Raw genomic sequence first — 23024 nt, forward strand, 5'->3', positions numbered from 1 at the left:
ATTACATACATACATACACACACACACACACACACACACACACACACACACACACACACACACACACACACATATATATATATATATATATATATATATATATATATATATATATATATATATGTGTGTGTGTGTGTGTGTGTGTGTGTGTGTGTGTGTGTGTGTATGTGTATATATATATATATATATATATATATATATATATATATATATATATTATATATATATATATATACATACATACACACACACACACACATTATATATATATATATATATATATATATATGTATATGTATCTATCTAGACCTACGTATCCAGATCCATCTATATCTATATCAATCTATCTAGATATGTATTGTGGATGTAAAAATATCAAAAAAATTATATATTGAATATTTTAAAATTTTTATCATTGCTGTTTATGTATAATAATAAAAAAATAAATAATGCAATAATAATATCTTAAAGCATGCATACATATGAGACAATCTGGACACTAAGCTAACAGGTTTTTTTTTTTTTAAGCATTTCTTAAAAGCAGCAATCAGAGTTTACGGTTGTAATCCCTGGCGCCAGTCATTACACACGAGAACAGATTTATGGATAAGTTACAATCATAGAAATTGAAACGCTACCAGTCGGTCTTGAAGAATCTTTGCTGTCGGAGCCGTCCTTGTACAAGAGCCCTGTTATCTGTTAAGACAGAATAATCATCTATTGCAGCCAAGTGAGAAAAAAATAATAAATAAAAGGGGGAGAAAAATACACAACACACCCGGGGACGGACTGGCGACTGAAATTGAATTCTCCAAATAATAAAGCATCTCTCCAGTGACATATTATTCCGTGCGGCATCACAGTAATTTACTCCAGGAGAAAATAAAAACAGATACGGGGACAAAACGCCAGACAAAAGAACATTATTTTCTGGTAGATGAAACCTTTTAACCCGCTCATGTTCCGGAGTGACGGAACAGACAAAGGTCTCTGGGATCGGAGGGGCAGAGGCGACTATGGAGCTTATATAATAGGTGTCATTTCAGGCCCCATCTGAAACTTTTGTGTCTGTATTATAGAGGCGTATGGGTTGATTATAGTAAAAGTAAAGAAGAATAAAAAAGAAATTGACAATATTTTGTTATCAACCTATAGAGGCAAGATGTCATTACTACAGAGAAACAAGCACCAAAGTCCCCCCAAGACGATCCAAATAAAGTCTCCTGAAGGGCAACAATAGTGCACAATTGCCCTTTAGGAGACTTTCCTTTGGCCGTCCGATATCTCCTCCGACTTCCCCGTGCATGCTCAGTTTCTCTGAGCGTGCATGTGTTCTCAATTTGGCTCTAGTGAAGGCCTAACGCTGGTAAAAGCAAAGGATTGAGCATGAAGAAATCGAACATGCCCAGTCCATTTTTTTCCATTTTCTATCAGGTCCTGCTAAAATAGTGTTCTGCCAACAATCTTACCTTTGGGGACATTTTTTCCCCTTAATAAATGCATGTATTTTTTGCTAAAAAAATTATTTGCAATTGGGTTACATTAAAAAATGTTGCAGTTTGTCTTCTATAGCAATTGTATTGGTGGATGCAGAACGAGTCAACTGAGAATCCATCAGTGAGCTCGCTATGAATGGAAGAGATTCTAACTTTTTTCTTTTAACCTACCATCTAATTTACAACCACTAAGATGAATGATCAATGAAGTCTTTAAAGGGAATCAGTCACCAGGTTTTTGCTCCCCCATCTGAGAGCAACGTAACGTAGAGACAGAGACCCTGATTCCAGCGATGTGTCACTTACTGAGCTGTTTGCTGACATTTTGATAAAATCACTGTTTTCTCTGCTGCAGATCTAGCAGTTATACAGCGTTTATGAATATGCTGGACTACCTGCAGCACACCAAGTAGTCCTGTAATGATAATCTCCTGCTGAATAAACAGTGATTTTATCAAAACTAAAACTAAAACAGTCCAGTAAGTGACATCACTGGAATCAGGATCTCTGTCCCTATATAATGCTGCTCTCAGATTAGGTGGCAAAAACCTGGTGACAGATTGGCTTTAAAAAGCCAAACTGTACAAAATAAAAAATCAAAATGGCAAAAATTATTTTTTAGCTCTAAACACATGAAAGAAAAAAAAAAAAATGTGTAAAATACAAGTTATGCCTCTAACCAATTGATAATGGGCACAGGTGGGCTAACTGTTTAATTTGGCGGTAATGTTATGATGTTATTCTGATGGTGGACAAGATTGCCTATTTTTCATAGTCGCTCATAGCGGCCATGGGGCAGTGCGCTATTTTGGCAATCAGGGGTCTCACCCTCATGTCGTGTTAAAGGTTTTATAAAATTGAGAGGTTCACTTTAAAGAATGCAGACACCATTGGAAAAAAAAATATTACCTAGAAATGTTTGTAGTTTGTTTTTTACAGGATCTTTGTTTTGTGGAAATTGTTGTCTAGAAAAAGAGTTAACTGAGGATCCATCAGTGAGCTCCGTCTGTTGAGAGTTTGTCACTCTTATCTGTCTGTTTCGGAGGTTCTCTCAGCTGATTTATGACCGTATAAGAGTTCAGCTTTACTCTTATGTGGTCTATGGTCATAAGTCTGGGGCAAAGAGGGCAACACATGCACGGTGGCCAAAGATCGAGCAGCACAAGGCCGGTAAGTGGGATCGCATTGTGACCCTTAGGGTTCTGCGGCAAGCAAGTCGCAAGACAAAATAAAATGTTTTTTGACTTTTTGCAACTTGCTCATCATGGTTTGTAGTCCCCTAGGTGTCGTAATGTAATCCCATTCATCTGTATGGTGATGTGTAGAGGCAACGCAGAATGATTTTATTAGTGGCACAACCTGCTGCAATGCTTAAGTCCGAGAGAGGCAGCAGCCTTCTATACAGAAGAATTAGCCATGAAAATAAGCTCACTGACAGGTTCTTAGATAACTCATGCTGCACTCAGCGATAGTAAATAAATGCTACATAGAGGATTTAGAAGGCAAAGAGGGCAACATATTTTAATGAAAACCAATTGGAAAAAAATATTTTTAGCCCAAAATACATGAATTAGACAAAAATAGCCCAAAAGGTGTTTATATTTCTTGCTTCTCCTTGGGGCAAACAAGAACTATTAGGCTATGTGCCCACGCTGCGGAAAATGTGCGGATTTTGCCGCGGATTTCTCGCGGAAAAGCCGCGGATTTCCCGAAAATCTGCAGCACAGCTACTCCCCAGCCATTTCTATGGCATTTTGGAAATGCTGTGTCCACGCTGCGGATTTTTCCGCAGCGGATTTCGTGTGGATTTTGGTCCGGAAAAATCTGCAACATGTCAATTATTGTTGCGAATTTTCATCCGGATTTTGCCTTTAAAATTGGGGGGGGGGGAAAAAATCTGCACCAAAATCCGCATCAAATCCGCGGCAATTCCGCGGTAAATCCGCACCTTTGAAAAGGTGCGGATTTTGCGGGAAAGCTGTGGATTTTGATGCAGAATAATCCGCAGCTACATTCTCCCGTGGACACATAGCCTTAGGAGTTTTTTTTTAGCACACAATCCAATTCTTACTCTTTGCAACAAATCAAAGGGACCTTACGACAGCCCTCCGTGGACCATGCCCTGAAAGTTCCTTAAAGTGAATCTGTCCATTTTTCATCTCCTATATCTGAAATCCATAGTGATGTATAAAGCCTATCATATAACATAACATGATTGGCACCTCCTGACAGACCTCAATGTTTATGATAGGGGTTCATTAGTTTAGAAAGGAACTCCTTATCCCGGAAACAGCGCCACAGCGGTCCTGTGGTTGGGTCTGAGTACTGCAGCTAAACTTTTTTTTTTTTTCACTTGAATACGAATGAGCTTAGGAAATAAACTAAAAAATGGTGACACAAGCCTTCTAAAGAGCACTGTCCACCCTTCTAAGGCTTAAGGGGATGGCCGGTTTATTGAGAAAGTCAGTGGGAGAAATAAAAAAAAAAAAGTAAAAAATCAGATCAGAGCACAAAAAAAAAAAAAAAAAAATTATTATATATATATATATATATATATATATATATATATATATATTTTATATATATATATATATATATATATATATATATATATATATACACACACACACATATATATATATACATATATATATATGTATATATTTATATATATATATATATATATGTGTGTATATATATATGTATATGTGTGTATATATTATATATATACACACATATATATATATATATATATATACACATACACACACATATTATATACACACATATATATATAAATTATAATATATATATATATATATACACACACATATATATATATATATATATAAATTATATACATATACACACATATACACACATATATATATATAAATATATATATATATATATATATATATATATATATATATATATATATATATATATATATACACACACACACATATATACACACACATATACATGTGTGTATATATATATATATATATATATATATTTATATATATATATATATATATAAAAAATTTTCCTTCTACCTTCCTTCTACCTTAAAAACTATGATTTATTTATTTATTTTATACAGCTCATAAATAACCTACTGAATTATTTTGCTAACTACCCAACATGTTTTATATTTTTAAATACTGTGCAAAAAAACGTATTGTACACTAAATGGTGATGTTTTTTCATATACTTGAGGAGAGGGGAAAAGCGGCATTTACTTTTTTTTACATTTTCCCTTAGCAGATATTAATCTAAAATAATATATACCGTATTTTTCGCTTTATAAGACGCACTTTTGTTCCCCCAAATTTTGGGGGAAAGTAGGGGGTGCGTCTTATAACCCGAATATACGGGGGGGGGGGGGTGTATAATAATATATATATATATATATATATATATATATATATATATATAACTAATGCTAGTAATAATAGAATAAAAATTATAATAGATTAAAAATAAAATAAATAATATAGCATAACAATTATAATTTTATTCTATATTATAATAGTTAAATGATAAAATATAAAAAAGAAAAATCTAGAACTAATAAAAAAAAATATTATATATTTTTCTTTTTTATATTATTTTTATAATTATTTTATTCTATATTATATATTTTTCTATTTTTATAATTATTTTTATTATTAATAATAATAATACCAATAATAATAATGATAACAACAACAACAACAACAACAATATATTTTGTTCTGAGACTGACTCAGGTAAAAGATTAGTATAAATCCAAAGAGGTGCCAAAATTACAATAAAAATAATAAAAACAATTAAATTAAACCATTTGCCCCAGTGTAATTCAAATTAATGCTACTTAGAAAAAGCAAAATAAAATATAAAATATAATAAGGTGCAAGCTTTTTTTTTTTTTTTACAAAATCAACAACGACAAACATCTACATAGAGAGAGACGCATGCACTCACCTTGGCCAACATGTCCACATCTTTGTACCTGTAGGTGGCAGCAAAGGACAAGAGATGTAAATACCGGCAGCGAGGGCAGAACGCTCCTCGCCGGCCCAGGCTGCAGGAACTTTATCACACACCCACTCGCTCGTTTGGTATTTTAAGTGCATATAAATATGTAGAGTGGGATAATACAGCAGATACGAGTGCAGCCCTCACCTGTCACCAGCACAAACAAATCCCATAAGTGCTGTCTGGTCCGCACCGCACTCCGATCACTCACTATGCCATTTACCTCTATAGCAGCTCACTGTACAAATACACACAAATATCACCATGACACTCCATACCTGTCTGATCAGTAGGGTCCTACTGATGTAGCCCCTTCCGCCAGCTAAAAAGTGCTAGGAAAGTTTCACGACTATTACTGAGGGGTGTCGGGGCCCACAGATCTGATATTGATGATCTATCCTAAGGCCTGGACAACAACTGTAAATATACTACAATCCAGTATTATTGCAAAACTGAGTGTACAAGATTGTCAGGAGTTCAGGAAAACTGAATAACATTTGTGGGAGCAGCTAACCAATTACACAACTTTCCAAAAACACATAGTGGCAGGTAGTGCGTATATTAAGATGCTTAAAGGGGTAATCCACCCAAGCTGGCATCCATACTGAGTGGCCCTGTGACTGCAGACTTATGAGTCCTCCCAGTACACTGTGTGTTGCGAGAATATGCCGGTTTTGGAGCCAGGAATGGTGGTCTTGTGACCACAATTGTTCAATTTGCATGTTCCCGGACAGAACCCAAATAGTAGGCGCAGCCTCACTCAATACAAGTGTATGGAGTGGGTGCGTCTGACCAGAGCTCTGGGGGGGCCGGATCATCACTTCCAGACTCCTCCTTTTTCTGCTTCATCTTTACTCTGAAGAGAGATGTTAATGACATGGGGGTCGTTGTCCGGCTGCAGGATAAAATTTGGAGTCTCTGTGATGGTCCTGTATGATTGCTAATTATCTGCCTGTATTTCTCAGCAATGAGAACACCAAAAAATGAGAACCAGTGATGACTGTAGACGCAAGGGGTCAGCCAAGGAAACTTAGAGCAGCTGACAAAAGAAAAAATGCATACTTCACTTCAAAATTTGGAAGTCGCCGTTGTCACATGGTCGAGACTGCAGATGTCAGCACAAGCTCCTGGATCTTCGTCCGGCGCACTCTAACCACCGGCTGCCCCAGAGACTGCCAGGCAGGTGCGTAGACCCTGGACCACAGAAAGTCACCAGGACCCTGCCGTACCTGCGCCTCTCTTTCGGATCTTCTTCTGGCGCTCTCTAATTGTCGGCTGCACCTGGAGACCACTAGGCGGGTTCGCAGACCCTGACAGTGCTTGGGCAATGGATTTCCAGGACCCTGCCAATCCTGCGCTCACAACTGCAGAGAACCATGGCCCTGGGGAGACGCTTCTGAGGCTGAGCTCTGGCGCTACAGCAGGTAAGCCGCTCTTCCAGTGCCGGTCAGCTCCGGGATACCGCCATCTTCACCGCTGTCCCATAAGGCCGGTCTCTGTGTCTCCCATCTTGGAAACTGAACTGATGCGGTGGAGAAGTACCATCCTTTTATTTCAGTGGGTTTCCTGTCCTAAGATGGGTGGACCTCTCTCTGGTTGGTGCTGTGATGGGGGAAGTGAAAATATAAAGAGGACTGAAGAGTCAACATATCAAATCCTTGGCTGTAACAAAAGACAAGTTGCTGTAGAAGGGCTGGTGAGGTACAATAATGAAGGTCTAAAAAAATCAGTGAAGCATGGTGGAGGGTCCTTACGCATCGAGGGCTGCATTTCAGCAAATAGAGTTGGGAATTTGGTCCTGAATAACTGAGAAATAACAGGCCAATACTTATCCATCATGTAATATCATCAAAGAGGCGTCTGATTGGCTCTAAATTCATTCTGCAGCAAAAGAACGACCCCAAACATAGAGCCAATTAAAAAAATATCTTCAGATTAAAGAAAAAACAAAGCCCTGGATGTGGTGATCCGGCCCCCACAGAGCCCTGGGAGTCATGATCCGGCCCCCACAGAGCCCTGATCTCAACATCGTCCAGTATGTGTGTGAATACATGAAGAAAAATAAGGATTTGCAGAAGCCTCATTCACAGAAGAGCTGTGGTTAGCTATCCATGATGTTTAGAACAGAGTTATGTCGAAAACTGCTTGACCATGTTCTTTGTAGAATCAATTCTGTTTTAAAGGCAAAATGCTATTCACACAAAATATTTTTTCTTTCATTCACTTTATTTTTATCACTTGGCATGCAAAATATTGCATCTATTTTTACAAACACTTACACCATACTTTATACTACAGGTCATTTTTTCATTTTATTTTTTGCTTTATTGAGCAGACCAGATGCAAGTGACCCAACATCTCAGACATACAGGAAAAGGCAACCTGACATGACGGGGATACATATAAGTGACATACATGTTCTCGCGTGTAAACCGATAAGGTATAAATGGCCCTGATGAAAAGTTGCGGTTTCAGCTCATTTCTGTGACTCGTCCTCGTTAAAAGGAAAGATAATTATTCCCCTCCGATCGTGAGCGCAGCTTGATGTGATGTGCTGTGAAGACGGCAGCATGAGAATTTACTGTAGCGGTTACAAACTGATGGCAATCTGTCAGCGAGCGGTGAAAACGTCCCGCCGGAGCCCACCCACTTTATGAAAGATGTTGGCAGTTTGTCAGGGTTCTTAATCACATACATCCATTCAACATTATCAGGAGCCTTCCCCGGGATTAACATACCAATGAACGTGTACAGAATACACCGCCGCGCGCTCGTTATCTCTGCGGACGCACTAGTTAAGTGGAGAAATAATTACAGAGTAGTGCGTTAGCGCATGTAGCAGGGCCGAGTGTGTTCTATGGTGCAATTTATGGATAGGGCTAAAGGCAGATCCCATCACAATGCACAAAGGGTTAATCCAGAGTTTTCAGCTCTGCTATAGCCGCTGGAAAAAGAGAATCCTGCTGGCATGAAGACACCATGAAATTTATCTCAAAAGTGATTAAGTACCATCAACCACCAACCAGCGTTAAAAGGGGTCGTCTCCGGTCAGAAAATCTTGGCTTTGTCCCCAGGGGGAGATTGTTATAAAAAAAAAAAAAAAAAAAAAAACAAACTGTGCTTTACTCACTGTCCCCAGCCTAGTCCTTGGCGCTGTTCCCAATATCCAAAATTGGCGTCAATCAGTATGTTCATAATCTCTACACAGAGCGTCCGGTAGACACTGAAGGAGCTGCAGCTGTAAACGGAGCATCTGGTATACACTGAAGGAGCTGCAGCTGTAAACAGAGAGGCCGGTACACACTGAAGGAGCTGCAGCTGTAAACGGAGAGGCCGGTACACACTGAAGGAGCTGCAGCTGTAAACCGAGCATCCGGTACACACTGAAGGAGCTGCAGCTGTAAACGGAGAGGCCGGTACACACTGAAGGAGCTGCAGCTGTAAACCGAGCATCCGGTACACACTGAAGGAGCTGCAGCTGTAAACGGAGAGGCCGGTACACACTGAAGGAGCTGCAGCTGTAAACAGAGAGGCCGGTACACACTGAAGGAGCTGCAGCTGTAAACGGAGAGGCCGGTACACACTGAAGGAGCTGCAGCTGTAAACCGAGCATCCGGTACACACTGAAGGAGCTGCAGCTGTAAACGGAGAGGCCGGTACACACTGAAGGAGCTGCAGCTGTAAACGGAGAGGCCGGTACACACTGAAGGAGCTGCAGCTGTAAACGGAGAGGCCGGTACACACTGAAGGAGCTGCAGCTGTAAACGGAGAGGCCGGTACACACTGAAGGAGCTGCAGCTGTAAACGGAGAGGCCGGTACACACTGAAGGAGCTGCAGCTGTAAACAGAGCATCTGGTACACACTGAAGGAGATGCAGCTGTAAACAGAGCATCTGGTACACACTGAAGGAGATGCAGCTGTAAACAGAGCATCAGGTATACACTGAAAAAGCTGCAGCTGTAAACAGAGAGGCCAGTACACACTGAAGGAGCTGCAGCTGTAAACGGAGAGGCCGGTACACACTGAAGGAGCTGCAGCTGTAAACGGAGAGGCCAGTAGACACTGAAGGAGCTGCAGCTGTAAACGGAGAGGCCGGTACACACTGAAGGAGCTGCAGCTGTAAACGGAGCATCTGGTGCACACTGAAGGAGCTGCAGCTGTAAACAGAGAGGCCGGTACACACTGAAGGAGCTGCAGCTGTAAACGGAGAGGCCGGTACACACTGAAGGAGCTGCAGCTGTAAACGGAGAGGCCGGTACACACTGAAGGAGCTGCAGCTGTAAACGGAGAGGCCGGTACACACTGAAGGAGCTGCAGCTGTAAACGGAGAGGCCGGTACACACTGAAGGTGCTGCAGCTGTAAACCGAGCATCCGGTACACACTGAAGGAGCTGCAGCTGTAAACGGAGAGGCCGGAACACACTGAAGGAGCTGCAGCTGTAAACGGAGAGGCCGGTACACACTGAAGGAGCTGCAGCTGTAAACAGAGAGGCCGGTACACACTGAAGGTGCTGCAGCTGTAAACCGAGCATCCGGTACACACTGAAGGAGCTGCAGCTGTAAACGGAGAGGCCGGAACACACTGAAGGAGCTGCAGCTGTAAACGGAGAGGCCGGTACACACTGAAGGAGCTGCAGCTGTAAACGGAGAGGCCGGTACACACTGAAGGAGCTGCAGCTGTAAACGGAGCATCTGGTACACACTGAAGGAGCTGCAGCTGTAAACAGAGCATCAGGTATACACTGAAGGAGCTGCAGCTCTTAATGGAGCATCCAGTACACACTGCAAGAGAGAGGCTGGGACACACTGAAGGAGCTCAGCAGCTCTAAATTGAGTATACAGAACATACTGAAGGAGCTCAGCAGCTCTAAATTGAGTATACAGAACATACTGAAGGAGCTCAGCAGCTCTAAACGGGGCATCCTGTACACACTGAAGGAGCTCAGGCGTTCTAAACGGAGCATCCAGTACACACTGAAGAAGCTTTCACAGCTACATTGCTCAGTACTGCTGTATAATGTCCTCCATGCTGATGCAGCTTATGAACATGTACTACATATAGTAAGTGTTGGTGGCATGATGGCAAGCAAGGATTTTAGAAGAAGTGGGTCAAGCAGCCATCAAGCATTTTCGGCACAAACGTTGCAATATCCCTTTAACGGGTAACTGAAGCAGATAGGAAAAAAATTAAAACTAAATCTGTCAGAAGGTTTTTGTTATAAAATGGGAAGATTCCATTCTGAAAAGGAAAAACACAGATTTCAGCGATGTGTCTCATACCACACTCTGCAAAGTTGCTGACCTTCAATGTTTGCTTTAGCTTCAAGAGATTATCATTGGCTGACTAGGTCAGCAAGAGCCCAGCTAGTCCACACACTCCCGGCTGCAATTAGCAGCTCACTGCCTATAGACATTGTGTATAGAGAGCCTGCTGTGGGCGGTGGCAGTTTTCGCAGTTCTACTGCATTGCTTAAAGGGAACCTGTCACCAGATTTTTATCTATTAAACTAAAAGAATCCCCTTCTGCAGCTCCTTGCAACTTGGCCCCGATTCCCCTTCCAGACCCCAAAAATAACTTTATAAAACTTGGCCGTTAGGTATGCTAATTACCTGTGATGGCCAGATGGGCGGGCTCATTTTCTGCTTCTGTCCCCCCCCTCCTGCCGCTGATCGCCGTCCTCCTTTCTTTATTGATGGGATGACGCCCTCAGTCATCCTCCTCGGTGCATTTTCAAATCTCGCACCTGTGCAGTTAGGTTGGCTCGCGCAGGCGCACTTCGCTCTGCCATATCGCGGGCAGAGCAGAAAACAGCTGCCCTCGCTCGTGCTGATGAGCTAAATGCGCAGGCACGAGATCATGGGCGGGTACGAGCATGGTGTTGGTGGTCATGTACAGCGCCGATCTCACCAGCACCATGCTCGTACCCGTCCATAATCTCGCGCCTGCTGCGCATTTAGCTCATCGGCGCGAGGTAGGGCAGCCTAAGTTTTTAGTTCTGCCCGCGATATGGCAGAGCGAACTGCACCTGAAAGTGCAACGAGGAGAATGTCAATCAAGAAAGGACGGCGGCGATCAGCGGCAGGAGAGGGACAGGACAGGAGCAGAAAATGAGCCCGCCCATCTGGCCAACCAAGGTAATTAGCATACCTAACGGCCAAGTTTTATAAAGTTATTTTTGGGGTCTAGAAGGGGAGTCAGGGCCAAGATGCCCCTTCATAGAATGCAGCTCAGGAGCCGCAGAAGGGGATTCTTTTAGTTTAATAGGGAAAAATCTGGTGACAGGTTCCCTTTAATCTAAAAGCTCTGCATGTGTTGGAGCCGCTGCATCTACTGAACTAAGTGATACACCGTTGGATTCAGGATCCCTTTGCCTACATGATGCTGCTCTCAAATGACATTTCCTTTAAAAAAAAAAAACATTTGTGTACATAGGATTTCTCACTTACTTTAAAAATGAAGCAGCCAGAGCAGCCACTAAAGCTCTATCCTTTGGGATTGGTGTAGTGGAGGAAGATACTGAAATAAAACAATTACAACATATGTTACATATATGCCAGACAATTTTACTTACATTATATAATTTTTTTTTTTATTTTAACCCATTCATTATCAGTGAAATTAGTTTTCTTTTTTTCCACCAGCAACTATGCATTTCAACAGTCATAACTGTTTTTTTTCTACTCTCTCATTCTTATGAGGCCATGTTTTGTGCAGGAGGCATAATGGATTTTTTTTGGGGGGGTTTGCCACTGTTTTTGGATACATACAAATTATAATGCAAATTGTAGTCTCTGGAAAGAATTTTTCCCGTGCCACATGTGGCTCTTTTTCCTTCCTCCAGATCAACATGTTAGGCTATAGGTTGAGCCCTATGGATTTGCCTTCCTTCTACCTTAAAAACTATGATTTATTTATTTATTTTATACAGCTCATAAATAAACCTACTGAATTATTTTGCTAACTACCCAACATGTTTTATATTTTTAAATACTGTGCAATAAAATGTATTGTACACTAAATGGTGATGTTTTTTCATATACTTGAGGAGAGGGGAAAAGCGGCATTTACTTTTTTTTACATTTTCCCTTAGCAGATGTTAATGTAAAATAATATATACCGTAGCGTTAGATCTCCTGCTCCTGCTCATATAATATGCACAGCCACTGTCCAGCACCCTGGTGCTGAAATCACACCGCAGTGACGGGCTGGGGGTGCGGTGCATATTATATGAGCCTGCGCCCCCCTGTGATCGCACATGCCCCCCCTGTGTTAGATATGGCCCCCATGCTGCTGCTCATCCTAAAATAAAAAAGCTTTACTTACCCCCTCCAGCGTTTCTCCCCGGTGTCCCTGCTTCCACTGTGATCAGGCACGCAGAGATGAAGTCACTCTGCTCTGCCGATCACATGACCGGCACCAGGAAGTGGAGGAACAGAAGCACGGAGGGAGATCAGCGCTGGAGGAGCTAAGGAAAGTGTTTTATTTTACTATGGGCAGCAGCATGGGGGTGATATCTAACACAGGGGAACGTGTTCAATCCATAGGGGGCCATAGGCAGCACAGGGGAACATATGCAATCCATAGGGGGCCATAAGCAGCACAGGGGAACGTATGTAATCCATTGGGGGCCATAAGCAGCACAGGGGAACGTGTGCAATCCATTGGGCGCCATAGGCAGCACAGGGGAACGTGTGCAATCCATAAGGGCCCATAGGCAGCACAGGAGAACGTGTGCAATCCATAGGGGCCCATAGGTAGCACAGGGGAACGTGTGCAATCCATAGGGGCTCATAGGCAGCACAGGGAACATGTGCAATCCATAGGGGGCCATAGGCAGCACAGGGGAACGTGTGCCAGCACAAGGGGGCTATATTCAATATAAGGGGGCCATATCCAATATAAGGGGGCTAATTTTAGGATGGGGGGCTATGAGGGACATATACCCTATATGATTTGTTAGACGGACACTGGCATAAGATGGACCCCATTTAACATTAAAAAAAAAAAATTCTCTTTTCCTTCACCAAATTTGGGGGTGCATCTTATAATAAGGTGCGTCTTATAAAGCGAAAAATACGGTAACCTATGTCCCATTAGAAGTCATAAAACATCCGTCACCTTATCAGAAACTTTTTTTTTTTGTAGTTTCTGCTGAAACAGGGACTCAGAGGAGCGAAAACAGGTCTGGGCAATGACAGGGAATAAAGTCTAAAATTTTATCCAAACGAGTCTTTACAAATACTTACAAAATGATTGTACATTTGTCAGATTCCCAGTGAAAAGTCCGCGCCTGACTGCAGAGATACACACATTTTGAAGATCCTCCAGACATTCTTTATCCTACAAGATATCAATATTAGGTCACATTATTTAGATTGACTTTTCATTTCACAGTCTTTAAAAATATATAAATTTGCTATAAAAATTTAAAGGGAACCGGTCACCAGTTTTTTGAGTGTTAAATCAAAAGTCTCCCCTTTTGCAGCTCCTGGGTTGCTTTCTATGAAGGTGCACCTTGTTCCCTGACTCTCTCCCCCCCCCCCACCCCTGCAGACCCCAGAAACACCTTTATAAAATCTGCTGCCACTTATGTAAAGAACCATTCTGGACAGATGGGCGTCCCCTTTTTCAGCTCCTGTCCCTCCTTTTGTCGCTGTTCGCTGTCCTCCTTTGATTGACGCCTCAGTCATCATCCACATAGCTTGGCTAAATAGCGTGCATGCGCAGTAATTCCCAGCTCACTTTGCTCTGCCCCATTGCAGGCAGAGCTGAAAACATAAATGCGCTTGCACGAACTAGTGAGCTCTCTGCGCAGTCACAAGATTGTTAGAGCGCTCACCCGCTTCCACCTATGTTTTATCGGCTCTGCCCGCAATGGAGCAGAGCGAAGTGCGCCTGCGCGAGCCGGGAATGACTGCGCAGGCACGCGATTTAGCCCAGCTATGTGAAAGATGACAGAGGCGTCAGACACGTCAATCATCAAAAGTGGGGACAGGAGCGGAAAAAGAGGACGACCATGTGACCAAGAAAAGGACGCCCATCCGACCAATAAAAGGGACACAAATCTGACCAATAAAGGGACGCAAATCCGACCAATAAAGGGACGCCAATCCAACCAAAATGGTTCATTTACATACGTAGCGGCATATTTAATAAAAGTATTTCTGGGGTCTGCAAGGGGAGTCAGGGAACAAGGTGCACCTTGATAGAAAGCAGCCCAGGAGCCGCAGAAGGGGAGACTTTAGGTTCAATTCTGAAAAAAACTGGTGACAGGTTCCCTTTAATTTAATTACATTTTACACATATGTATACACACACACAAACACCCGTATACACACACAAACACACATGTATACACACACACAAACACGTTACAAAAAGTTGGGGATATTTCGCTTTTCGGATGAAATTTATAGAAAGCACAAAAAGTTCACACTACAGATATATTTTATCATGAAAGTTGAAGCATGTAATGGTGATTTCCTCATCTCAAACAATTTAATGAAACAAGAGCCAACAGCAGTGGTGGGTACTGGGTGGGGAGTAGGGAGCTGAAGCGGTGGGCAGAGGCGATCTCCTGCTTCCAGGCTGCACTCCTGCCACCTCCATAGTGCAACCAGGGACACCACAGCTTCTCCTCCTCAGGACTAATTCAGACACAAAGTCAAGGATAACATTTAAACACTTCTTTACTGGGGAACTCAGTTTCTGTGGAGCACAGAATGCGGGCACATCCGCTGCGGGAAACACAGGCGGCGGGCACATCCGCTGCGGGAAACACAGGCGGCGGGCACATCCGCTGCGGGAAACACAGGCGGCGGGCACATCCGCTGCAGGCACATTCCTTGAACATTACGGTTTGGTTACATTTCACATTTTCCTGCACTCTGCTCCCTCCTGCACTTCTCTCTACTATAGGACTGTTGTCTCCCCCGGTAACACCGCAGCGGCAGCCGGTAAACTCATGGAGTCCCACATGGCTCTAGCCGTGTCTCCTCCCACAGGAATTAATTTCACCACCGGACGGAGCTCATTCTCCACTGTCTTTGTGATGACCCATTTGCCCAGGTCTAGGTTATCATCCGCCTAGACCGGTCTTATTGGAGTCAGTTGCTTCCCTGAAAGTCCACCAGAATCAAGGCCACAACTTCCGGGTCGGTCTGTGCCTATTTCAGCCATGTCCTAAGGGACCTGGTAGCAGTGACACCTAGTGGTGCCTGAAAACAGTGCACCTGAGAGCACACATATAAACAACATTTCACATACATAAATATGCAAAACAACCATGACATCTTCAGGTGGGGGGGGGGGGGCTGCAGGGCACCGGTCGCCCTCCTACAGGTATACCCCCCCCCCAGAAAAAAAAAGTCAATAACTTGTCATGCGGCCTTGAGCATCAATCACAGCTTACGACGACTCCTGCTGGTCACAAGTGGAGTTAATGTCTGCAGAGGCATGACATCCCACTCTACTTGAAGGGCGGCCATCAGGTTATTGAGGTTCTGGGGTACAGAGTTACGGCCTCAACACAGTGACTCTGCTGATCCTATAGGTTTCCAATGGGATTCAGGTCTGGATAAAGTGCAGTCACTCCATTTGAGGTTCTCCAGTCTCCAGCAGCCGTTCCCTAATGACATGACCTTGATAAGCTGGAGCATTGTCATCCATGAAGATGAAATTAGGCTGGTGTTGTTCAATGAATGGATTAATGAGGTTATTCCAGTAGTAGAGGCTGTCACTGCACCATTCACACAGTGTAGGGCCGTTCTGTAATGACTACACACACACACGGCCCACATTGTACTACCACCACCAAAGGCTAGTCTGGTGACAACAGTGGCTGATGAATAGCGCTCTCCTTGAAGTCTCCAACATCGTTGGCGGCCATCATTTTTGCTCAGCAATCGACTTTCATCAATGACCAGCACTGAGGCCCACTGGTCCCTCGTCCAGTGTAGATGACGCCTGTGCCTGGTGATGTGAGCAGAAACCTTGCAGGTCATCAAGCACACAGGCCACTCTGATGTAAACGGTTTTGAATATTCTGACGTGACACTTGGGAGCCTCTCACCTCTCAAATGCGGAGTTATGCGGCATTTATTATCAGATTCTTAAGGGCAATGTTCACAATGAAGCAATCATCAGTATAGGATGTGGCCAAAGTATATCCACTTCTCTACCTTTCTGTGACTCTTCCAGTCTCTCTGTATTTCTGTCGCAACCTACTGGTGACACTCTGTGTCAGTCTTAAAACATCCTGTTTGAAGCCTCACATTGGTGAGGTACTGATCATCAATTGTTAGGTGTCGTCTTGATCTATTATTATTATTATTATTTATTATTATAGCGCCATTTATTCCATGGCACTTTTAAGTGAAAGAGGGTATATGTACAATAATCATTAACAGTACAAAACAGACTGGTACATGAGGAGAGAGGACCCTGCCCGCGAGGGCTCACAGTCTACAGGGAATGGGTGATTGTACAATAGGTGAGGACAGAGCTGGTTGCGCAGTGGTGTACTGGACTGAGGGCTGTTAAAGGTTGTAGGCTTGTTGGAAGAGGTGGGTCTTGGGGTTCCTCTTTAAGCTTTCTATGGTAGGGGAGAGTCTGATGTGCTGAGGTAGAGCATTCCAGAGTATGGAGGATGCACGGGAGAAATCTTGTATGCGATTGTGGGAAGAGGAGATAAGAGAGGAGCAGAGAAGAAGATCTTGTGAGGATCTGAGGTTGCGTGCAGGTAATAATAATGTAAAATTGTGACCAATTCTAATTGAATCTCGTAGTATACTGGGCGATTCATGGATCAAACCCCTATTGTGAATTTCGCCATTAAGCTCCTTTTTAGAGAACAGCAAGTTGTACAAAGAAGGGAATTTTGTTACTTACCGTAAATTCCTTTTCTTCTAGCTCTTATTGGGAGACCCAGACGATTGGGTGTATAGCACTGCCTCCGGAGGCCACACAAAGCAATTACACTAAAAAGTGTAAGGCCCCTCCCCTTCTGGCTATACACCCCCAGTGGGATCACTGGCTCACCAGTTTTAGTGCAAAAGCAAGAAGGAGGAAAGCCAATAACTGGTTTAAACAAATTCTCTCCGAGTAACAACGGAGAACTGAAAACCGTTCAACATGAACAACATGTGTACCCGCAAACAAACCAAAAATCCCGAAGGACAACAGGGCGGGTGCTGGGTCTCCCAATAAGAGCTAGAAGAAAAGGAATTTACGGTAAGTAACAAAATTCCCTTCTTCTTCAGCGCTCTATTGGGAGACCCAGACGATTGGGACGTCCAAAAGCTGTCCCTGGGTGGGTAAAGAAATACCTCATGTTAGAGCTGCAAGACAGCCCTCCCCTACGGGGAGGCAACTGCCGCCTGCAGGACTCTTCTACCTAGGCTGGCGTCCGCCGAAGCATAGGTATGCACCTGATAATGTTTGGTGAAAGTGTGCAGACTCGACCAGGTAGCTGCCTGGCACACCTGTTGAGCCGTAGCCTGGTGTCGTAATGCCCAGGATGCACCCACGGCTCTGGTAGAATGGGCCTTCAGCCCTGAAGGAACCGGAAGCCCAGCAGAACGGTAGGCTTCAAGAATTGGTTCTTTGATCCATCGAGCCAGGGTGGCCTTAGAAGCCTGCGACCCTTTGCGCTGACCAGCGACAAGGACAAAGAGTGCATCCGAACGGCGCAAGGGCGCCGTGCGGGAAATGTAGATTCTGAGTGCTCTCACCAGATCTAACAAATGTAAATCTTTCTCATACCGATGAACTGCATGAGGACAAAACGAAGGCAAAGAGATATCCTGATTAAGATGAAAAGAGGATACCACCTTCGGGAGAAACTCCTGAATGGGGCGCAGCACAACCTTGTCCTGGTGGAAGACCAGGAAGGGAGCCTTGGATGATAGTGCTGCCAGCTCAGACACTCTCCGAAGAGATGTGATCGCTACCAGAAAAGCCACTTTCTGTGATAGTCTAGAAAGTGAAACCTCCCTCAGAGGCTCGAAGGGCGGCTTCTGGAGGGCAACTAGTACCCTGTTCAGATCCCATGGATCTAACGGCCGCTTGTACGGGGGTACAATATGACAAACCCCCTGCAGGAACGTGCGCACCTTAGGAAGGCGTGCCAAACGCCTCTGAAAAAAGACGGATAGCGCCGAGACCTGACCTGTAAGGGAGCTGAGCGACAAACCTTTTTCTAACCCAGATTGCAGGAAAGAAAGAAAGGTAGGCAATGCAAATGGCCAGGGAGACACTCCCTGAGCAGAGGACCAGGATAAGAATATCCTCCACGTTCTGTGGTAGATCTTAGCGGACGTGGGCTTCCTAGCCTGTCTCATGGTGGCAACGACCCCTTGGGACAATCCTGAAGACGCTAGGATCCAGGACTCAATGGCCACACAGTCAGGTTCAGGGCCGCAGAATTCCGATGGAAAAACGGCCCTTGGGACAGTAAGTCTGGTCGGTCTGGTAGTGCCCACGGTTGGCCGACCGTGAGCTGCCACAGATCCGGATACCACGCCCTCCTCTGCCAGTCTGGGGCGACAAGTATGACGCGGCTGCAATCGGATCTGATCTTGCGTAGCACTCTGGGCAAGAGTGCCAGAGGTGGAAACACATAAGGGAGCCGGAACTGCGACCAATCTTGCACTAGGGCGTCTGCCGCCAGCGCTCTTTGATCGCGAGACCGTGCCATGAAGGTTGGGACCTTGTTGTTGTGCCGTGACGCCATTAGGTCGACGTCCGGCACCCCCCAGCGGTGACAGATTTCCTGAAACACGTCTGGGTGAAGGGACCATTCCCCTGCGTCCATGCCCTGGCGACTGAGGAAGTCTGCTTCCCAGTTTTCTACGCCGGGGATGTGAACTGCGGATATGGTGGAGGCTGTGGCTTCCACCCACATCAGAATCCGCCGGACTTCCTGGAAGGCTTGCCGACTGCGTGTCCCCCCTTGGTGGTTGATGTATGCCACCGCTGTGGAGTTGTCCGACTGAATTCGGATCTGCTTTCCCTCCAGCCACTGCTGGAAGGCTAGTAGGGCAAGATACACTGCTCTGATTTCCAGAACATTGATCTGAAGGGTGGACTCCTGCCGAGTCCACGTACCCTGAGCCCTGTGGTGGAGAAAAACTGCTCCCCACCCTGACAGACTCGCGTCTGTCGTGACCACCGCCCAAGACGGTGGTAGGAAGGATCTTCCCTGTGATAATGAGGTGGGAAGAAGCCACCACTGCAGAGAGTCCTTGGCCGTCTGGGAAAGGGAGACTTTCCTGTCTAGGGATGTTGACTTCCCGTCCCATTGGCGGAGAATGTCCCATTGAAGTGGACGCAGATGAAACTGCGCAAACGGAACCGCCTCTATTGCCGCCACCATCTTCCCGAGGAAGTGCATGAGGCGTCTTAGGGAGCGCGACTGACTTTGAAGGAGAGCCTGCACCCCAGTCTGTAGAGACCGCTGCTTGTCCAGCGGAAGCTTCACTATCGCTGAGAGAGTATGAAACTCCATGCCAAGATACGTTAGTGATTGGGTCGGTGACAGATTTGACTTTGGGAAGTTGATGATCCACCCGAACGCCTGGAGAGTCTCCAGTGCAACATTCAGGCTGAGTTGGCATGCCTCTTGAGAGGGTGCCTTGACCAGTAGATCGTCCAAGTAAGGGATCACAGAGTGTCCGTGAGAGTGCAAGACTGCTACCACTGCCGCCATGATCTTGGTGAACACCCGAGGGGCTGTCGCCAGACCAAATGGCAGAGCTACGAACTGAAGATGGTCGTCTCCTATCACGAAGCGTAGAAAGCGTTGGTGCTCTGTAGCAATCGGCACGTGGAGATAAGCATCTTTGATGTCTATTGATGCTATGAAATCTCCTTGAGACATTGAGGCAATGACTGAGCGGAGGGATTCCATCCGGAACCGCGTGGCGTTCACATGCTTGTTGAGCAGTTTTAGGTCCAGAACAGGACGGAAGGAGCCGTCCTTTTTTGGAACCACAAAGAGATTGGAGTAAAATCCTCGCCCCCGTTCCTGAGGGGGGACAGGGATCACGACTCCTTCTGCTCTCAGAGAGTCCACCGCCTGCAGCAGGGCATCTGCTCGGTTGGGGTGTGGGGAGGTTCTGAAGAACCGAAGTGGAGGTCGAGAACTGAACTCGATTCTGTACCCGCGAGACAAAATGTCTGTTACCCACCGGTCCTTGACCTGTGACAGCCAAATGTCGCAAAAGCGGGAGAGCCTGCCACCGACCGAGGATGCGGAGGGAGGAGGCCGAAAGTCATGAGGTAGCCGCTTTGGAAGCGGTTCCTCCATTTGCTTTCCTGGGGCGTGAGTGAGCCCGCCAGGAATCTGAGCTCCCTTGTTCTTTCTGAGTCCTTTTGGACGAGGAGAATTGGGCCTTGCCCGAGCCTCGAAAGGACCGAAACCTCGACTGCCACTTTTTCTGTTGAGGTTTACTTGCTCTGGGCTGTGGTAAGGAAGAGTCCTTACCCTTGGACTGTTTTATGATTTCAGCCAATGGCTCACCAAACAGTCTGTCTCTGGATAATGGCAAGCTGGTTAAGCATTTTTTGGAACCAGCATCTGCTTTCCAGTCCTTTAACCACAAGGCTCTGCGCAAAACCACAGAATTGGCGGACGCCATAGCGGTACGGCTCGTAGATTCTAGGACAGCATTGATAGCATAGGTCGCAAACGCAGACATTTGCGAAGTTAGGGACGCCACCTGCGGCACTGCTGGATGCATGATAGCATCCACCTGTGCTAAACCAGCTGAAATAGCTTGGAGTGTCCACACGGCCGCGAATGCTGGAGCAAACGACGCGCCGATAGCTTCATAGACAGATTTCAACCAAAGGTCCATCTGTCTGTCGTTGGCATCTTTAAGTGAAGCGCCATCCTCTACTGCGACTATGGATCTAGCCGCAAGCTTGGAAATTGGGGGATCCACCTTTGGACACTGGGTCCAGCGTTTGGTCACCTCAGCAGGAAAAGGGTAACGGGTATCCTTAGAACGTTTAGAGAAACGCTTATCTGGATGAGCGTCGTGTTTCTGGATCGATTCTCTGAAGTCAGAGTGGTCCAAAAAAGCACTTAATTTACGCTTGGGATACAGGAAATGGAACTTCTCCTGCTGTGCCGCTGCCTCCTCTTCAGAAGGGGCTGGGGGAGAAATATCCAACAGTCTATTAATTGCCGATATAAGGTCATTAACCATGGCGTCACCATCAGGGGCATCCAGATTGAAAGGAGCCTCAGGATTAGAATCCTGATCACCGACCTCAGTCTCATCACAGAGAGACTCTTCTCGCTGAGACCCTGAGCAGTGTGATGACGTGGAGGGTCTTTCCCAGCGAGCTCGCTTAGGCTGCCTGGGACTGTCATCTGAGTCAGAGACTTCAGCCTGTGATGCTTGAGACCCCCTTGAAGTACGGATTAGTTCCAACTGAGGGGGACCGGAGAGCATAGACACAGCAGTGTCCATGGTCTGAGTAACTGGCCTGGACTGCAAGGTCTCCAGGATTTTTAACATAGTCACAGACATTTTGTCAGCAAAAACTGCAAAGTCTGTCCCCGTCACCGGGGCAGGGTTCACAGGCGTCTCTGCCTGGGCTACCACCACATTAGGCTCTGGCTGACGGAGTGCCACTGGGACTGAACATTGCATACAATGTGAGTCTTTGGAGCCTGCCGGTAGATCAGCCCCACATGCAGTACAAACAGTGTACACAGCCTGTGCCTTGGCACCCTTGCGTTTTGCGGATGACATGTTGCTGCCTCCTCAGAGCAGTACAGGGTGTCCAGCCAAGAAGCGACCTTACAGTGCAACTATATATATATATGGTACTAAGAAAAAAGTACACTAATATAACACTGAGGCACAAGTGGGGCCAGCACTAAAGTGCAGCTTACCGCCCGCTTAGGAGCGGGTGTGTGGTCGCCGAAATCCCTTTAGTCTGGGTCTCCCAGAGCCTGCTGCCTTTCCCCAGCCAGACCGCATGTGTAATGGCTGCCGGCGTCCTTGTGGAGAGGGGGGGCGGGCCCTGGGCGTATACAGACGAAGAGCGGGAAGCCTGCTTCCCACTGTGCCTAGTGAGAGGGCTGGAGCATGTAAATAAAGCTCCAGCCCTCGGCGCTGCCAATTGAGCAGCGTCTCTCCCCTACCCTGATTGACAGGGTGGGGGCGGGAACAAAGCGGCGCTAGGCCGCAGAAGCCGGGGGCTAAAGTTAGAAGCGCCGCCGCCGTAAAAGCGCGGTCGGCGCAAAGTCCCCGGCGCACCACAAGTCGCAGCTGCGCCGCCGCTCCAGCAGCGGTCGGCGCAGTAGTTCCCAACATGTAACGTCACTCAGCAAAGCTGCAGTGACCTAACCCCAGCGCACAGCGCTACTGTCCCCGGCGCACTATAACGCTCATCAAGCCTTGAGAGTGTCCGTGCCTGCCGGGGACACAGAGTACCTGAAAGTTGCAGGGCCTTGTCCCTGAACGGCACTCCCGCTCCAAATCCAGCA

At 45.6% G+C, this 23024-nt stretch overlaps 1 protein-coding gene across 1 annotated transcript in view; it reads right to left on the bottom strand.

The window, feature by feature from the left end:
• LRPPRC (leucine rich pentatricopeptide repeat containing) overlaps positions 1-23024 on the bottom strand; it is a 334390-nt gene that overhangs the window by 188371 nt on the left and 122995 nt on the right. Inside the window, exons 13-16 of the mRNA XM_075339187.1 lie at positions 13768-13861; positions 11968-12037; positions 5466-5493; positions 639-696 (exon numbers count right to left, since the gene is read on the bottom strand). Of these exons, the coding sequence (XP_075195302.1) occupies positions 639-696; positions 5466-5493; positions 11968-12037; positions 13768-13861 (250 nt within the window). The remainder of the gene's footprint in view (positions 1-638; positions 697-5465; positions 5494-11967; positions 12038-13767; positions 13862-23024) is intronic.

Source organism: Anomaloglossus baeobatrachus, chromosome 3 (genome assembly GCF_048569485.1).
Source record: "Anomaloglossus baeobatrachus isolate aAnoBae1 chromosome 3, aAnoBae1.hap1, whole genome shotgun sequence".
In the NCBI taxonomy this organism is placed as follows: domain Eukaryota; kingdom Metazoa; phylum Chordata; class Amphibia; order Anura; family Aromobatidae; genus Anomaloglossus; species Anomaloglossus baeobatrachus.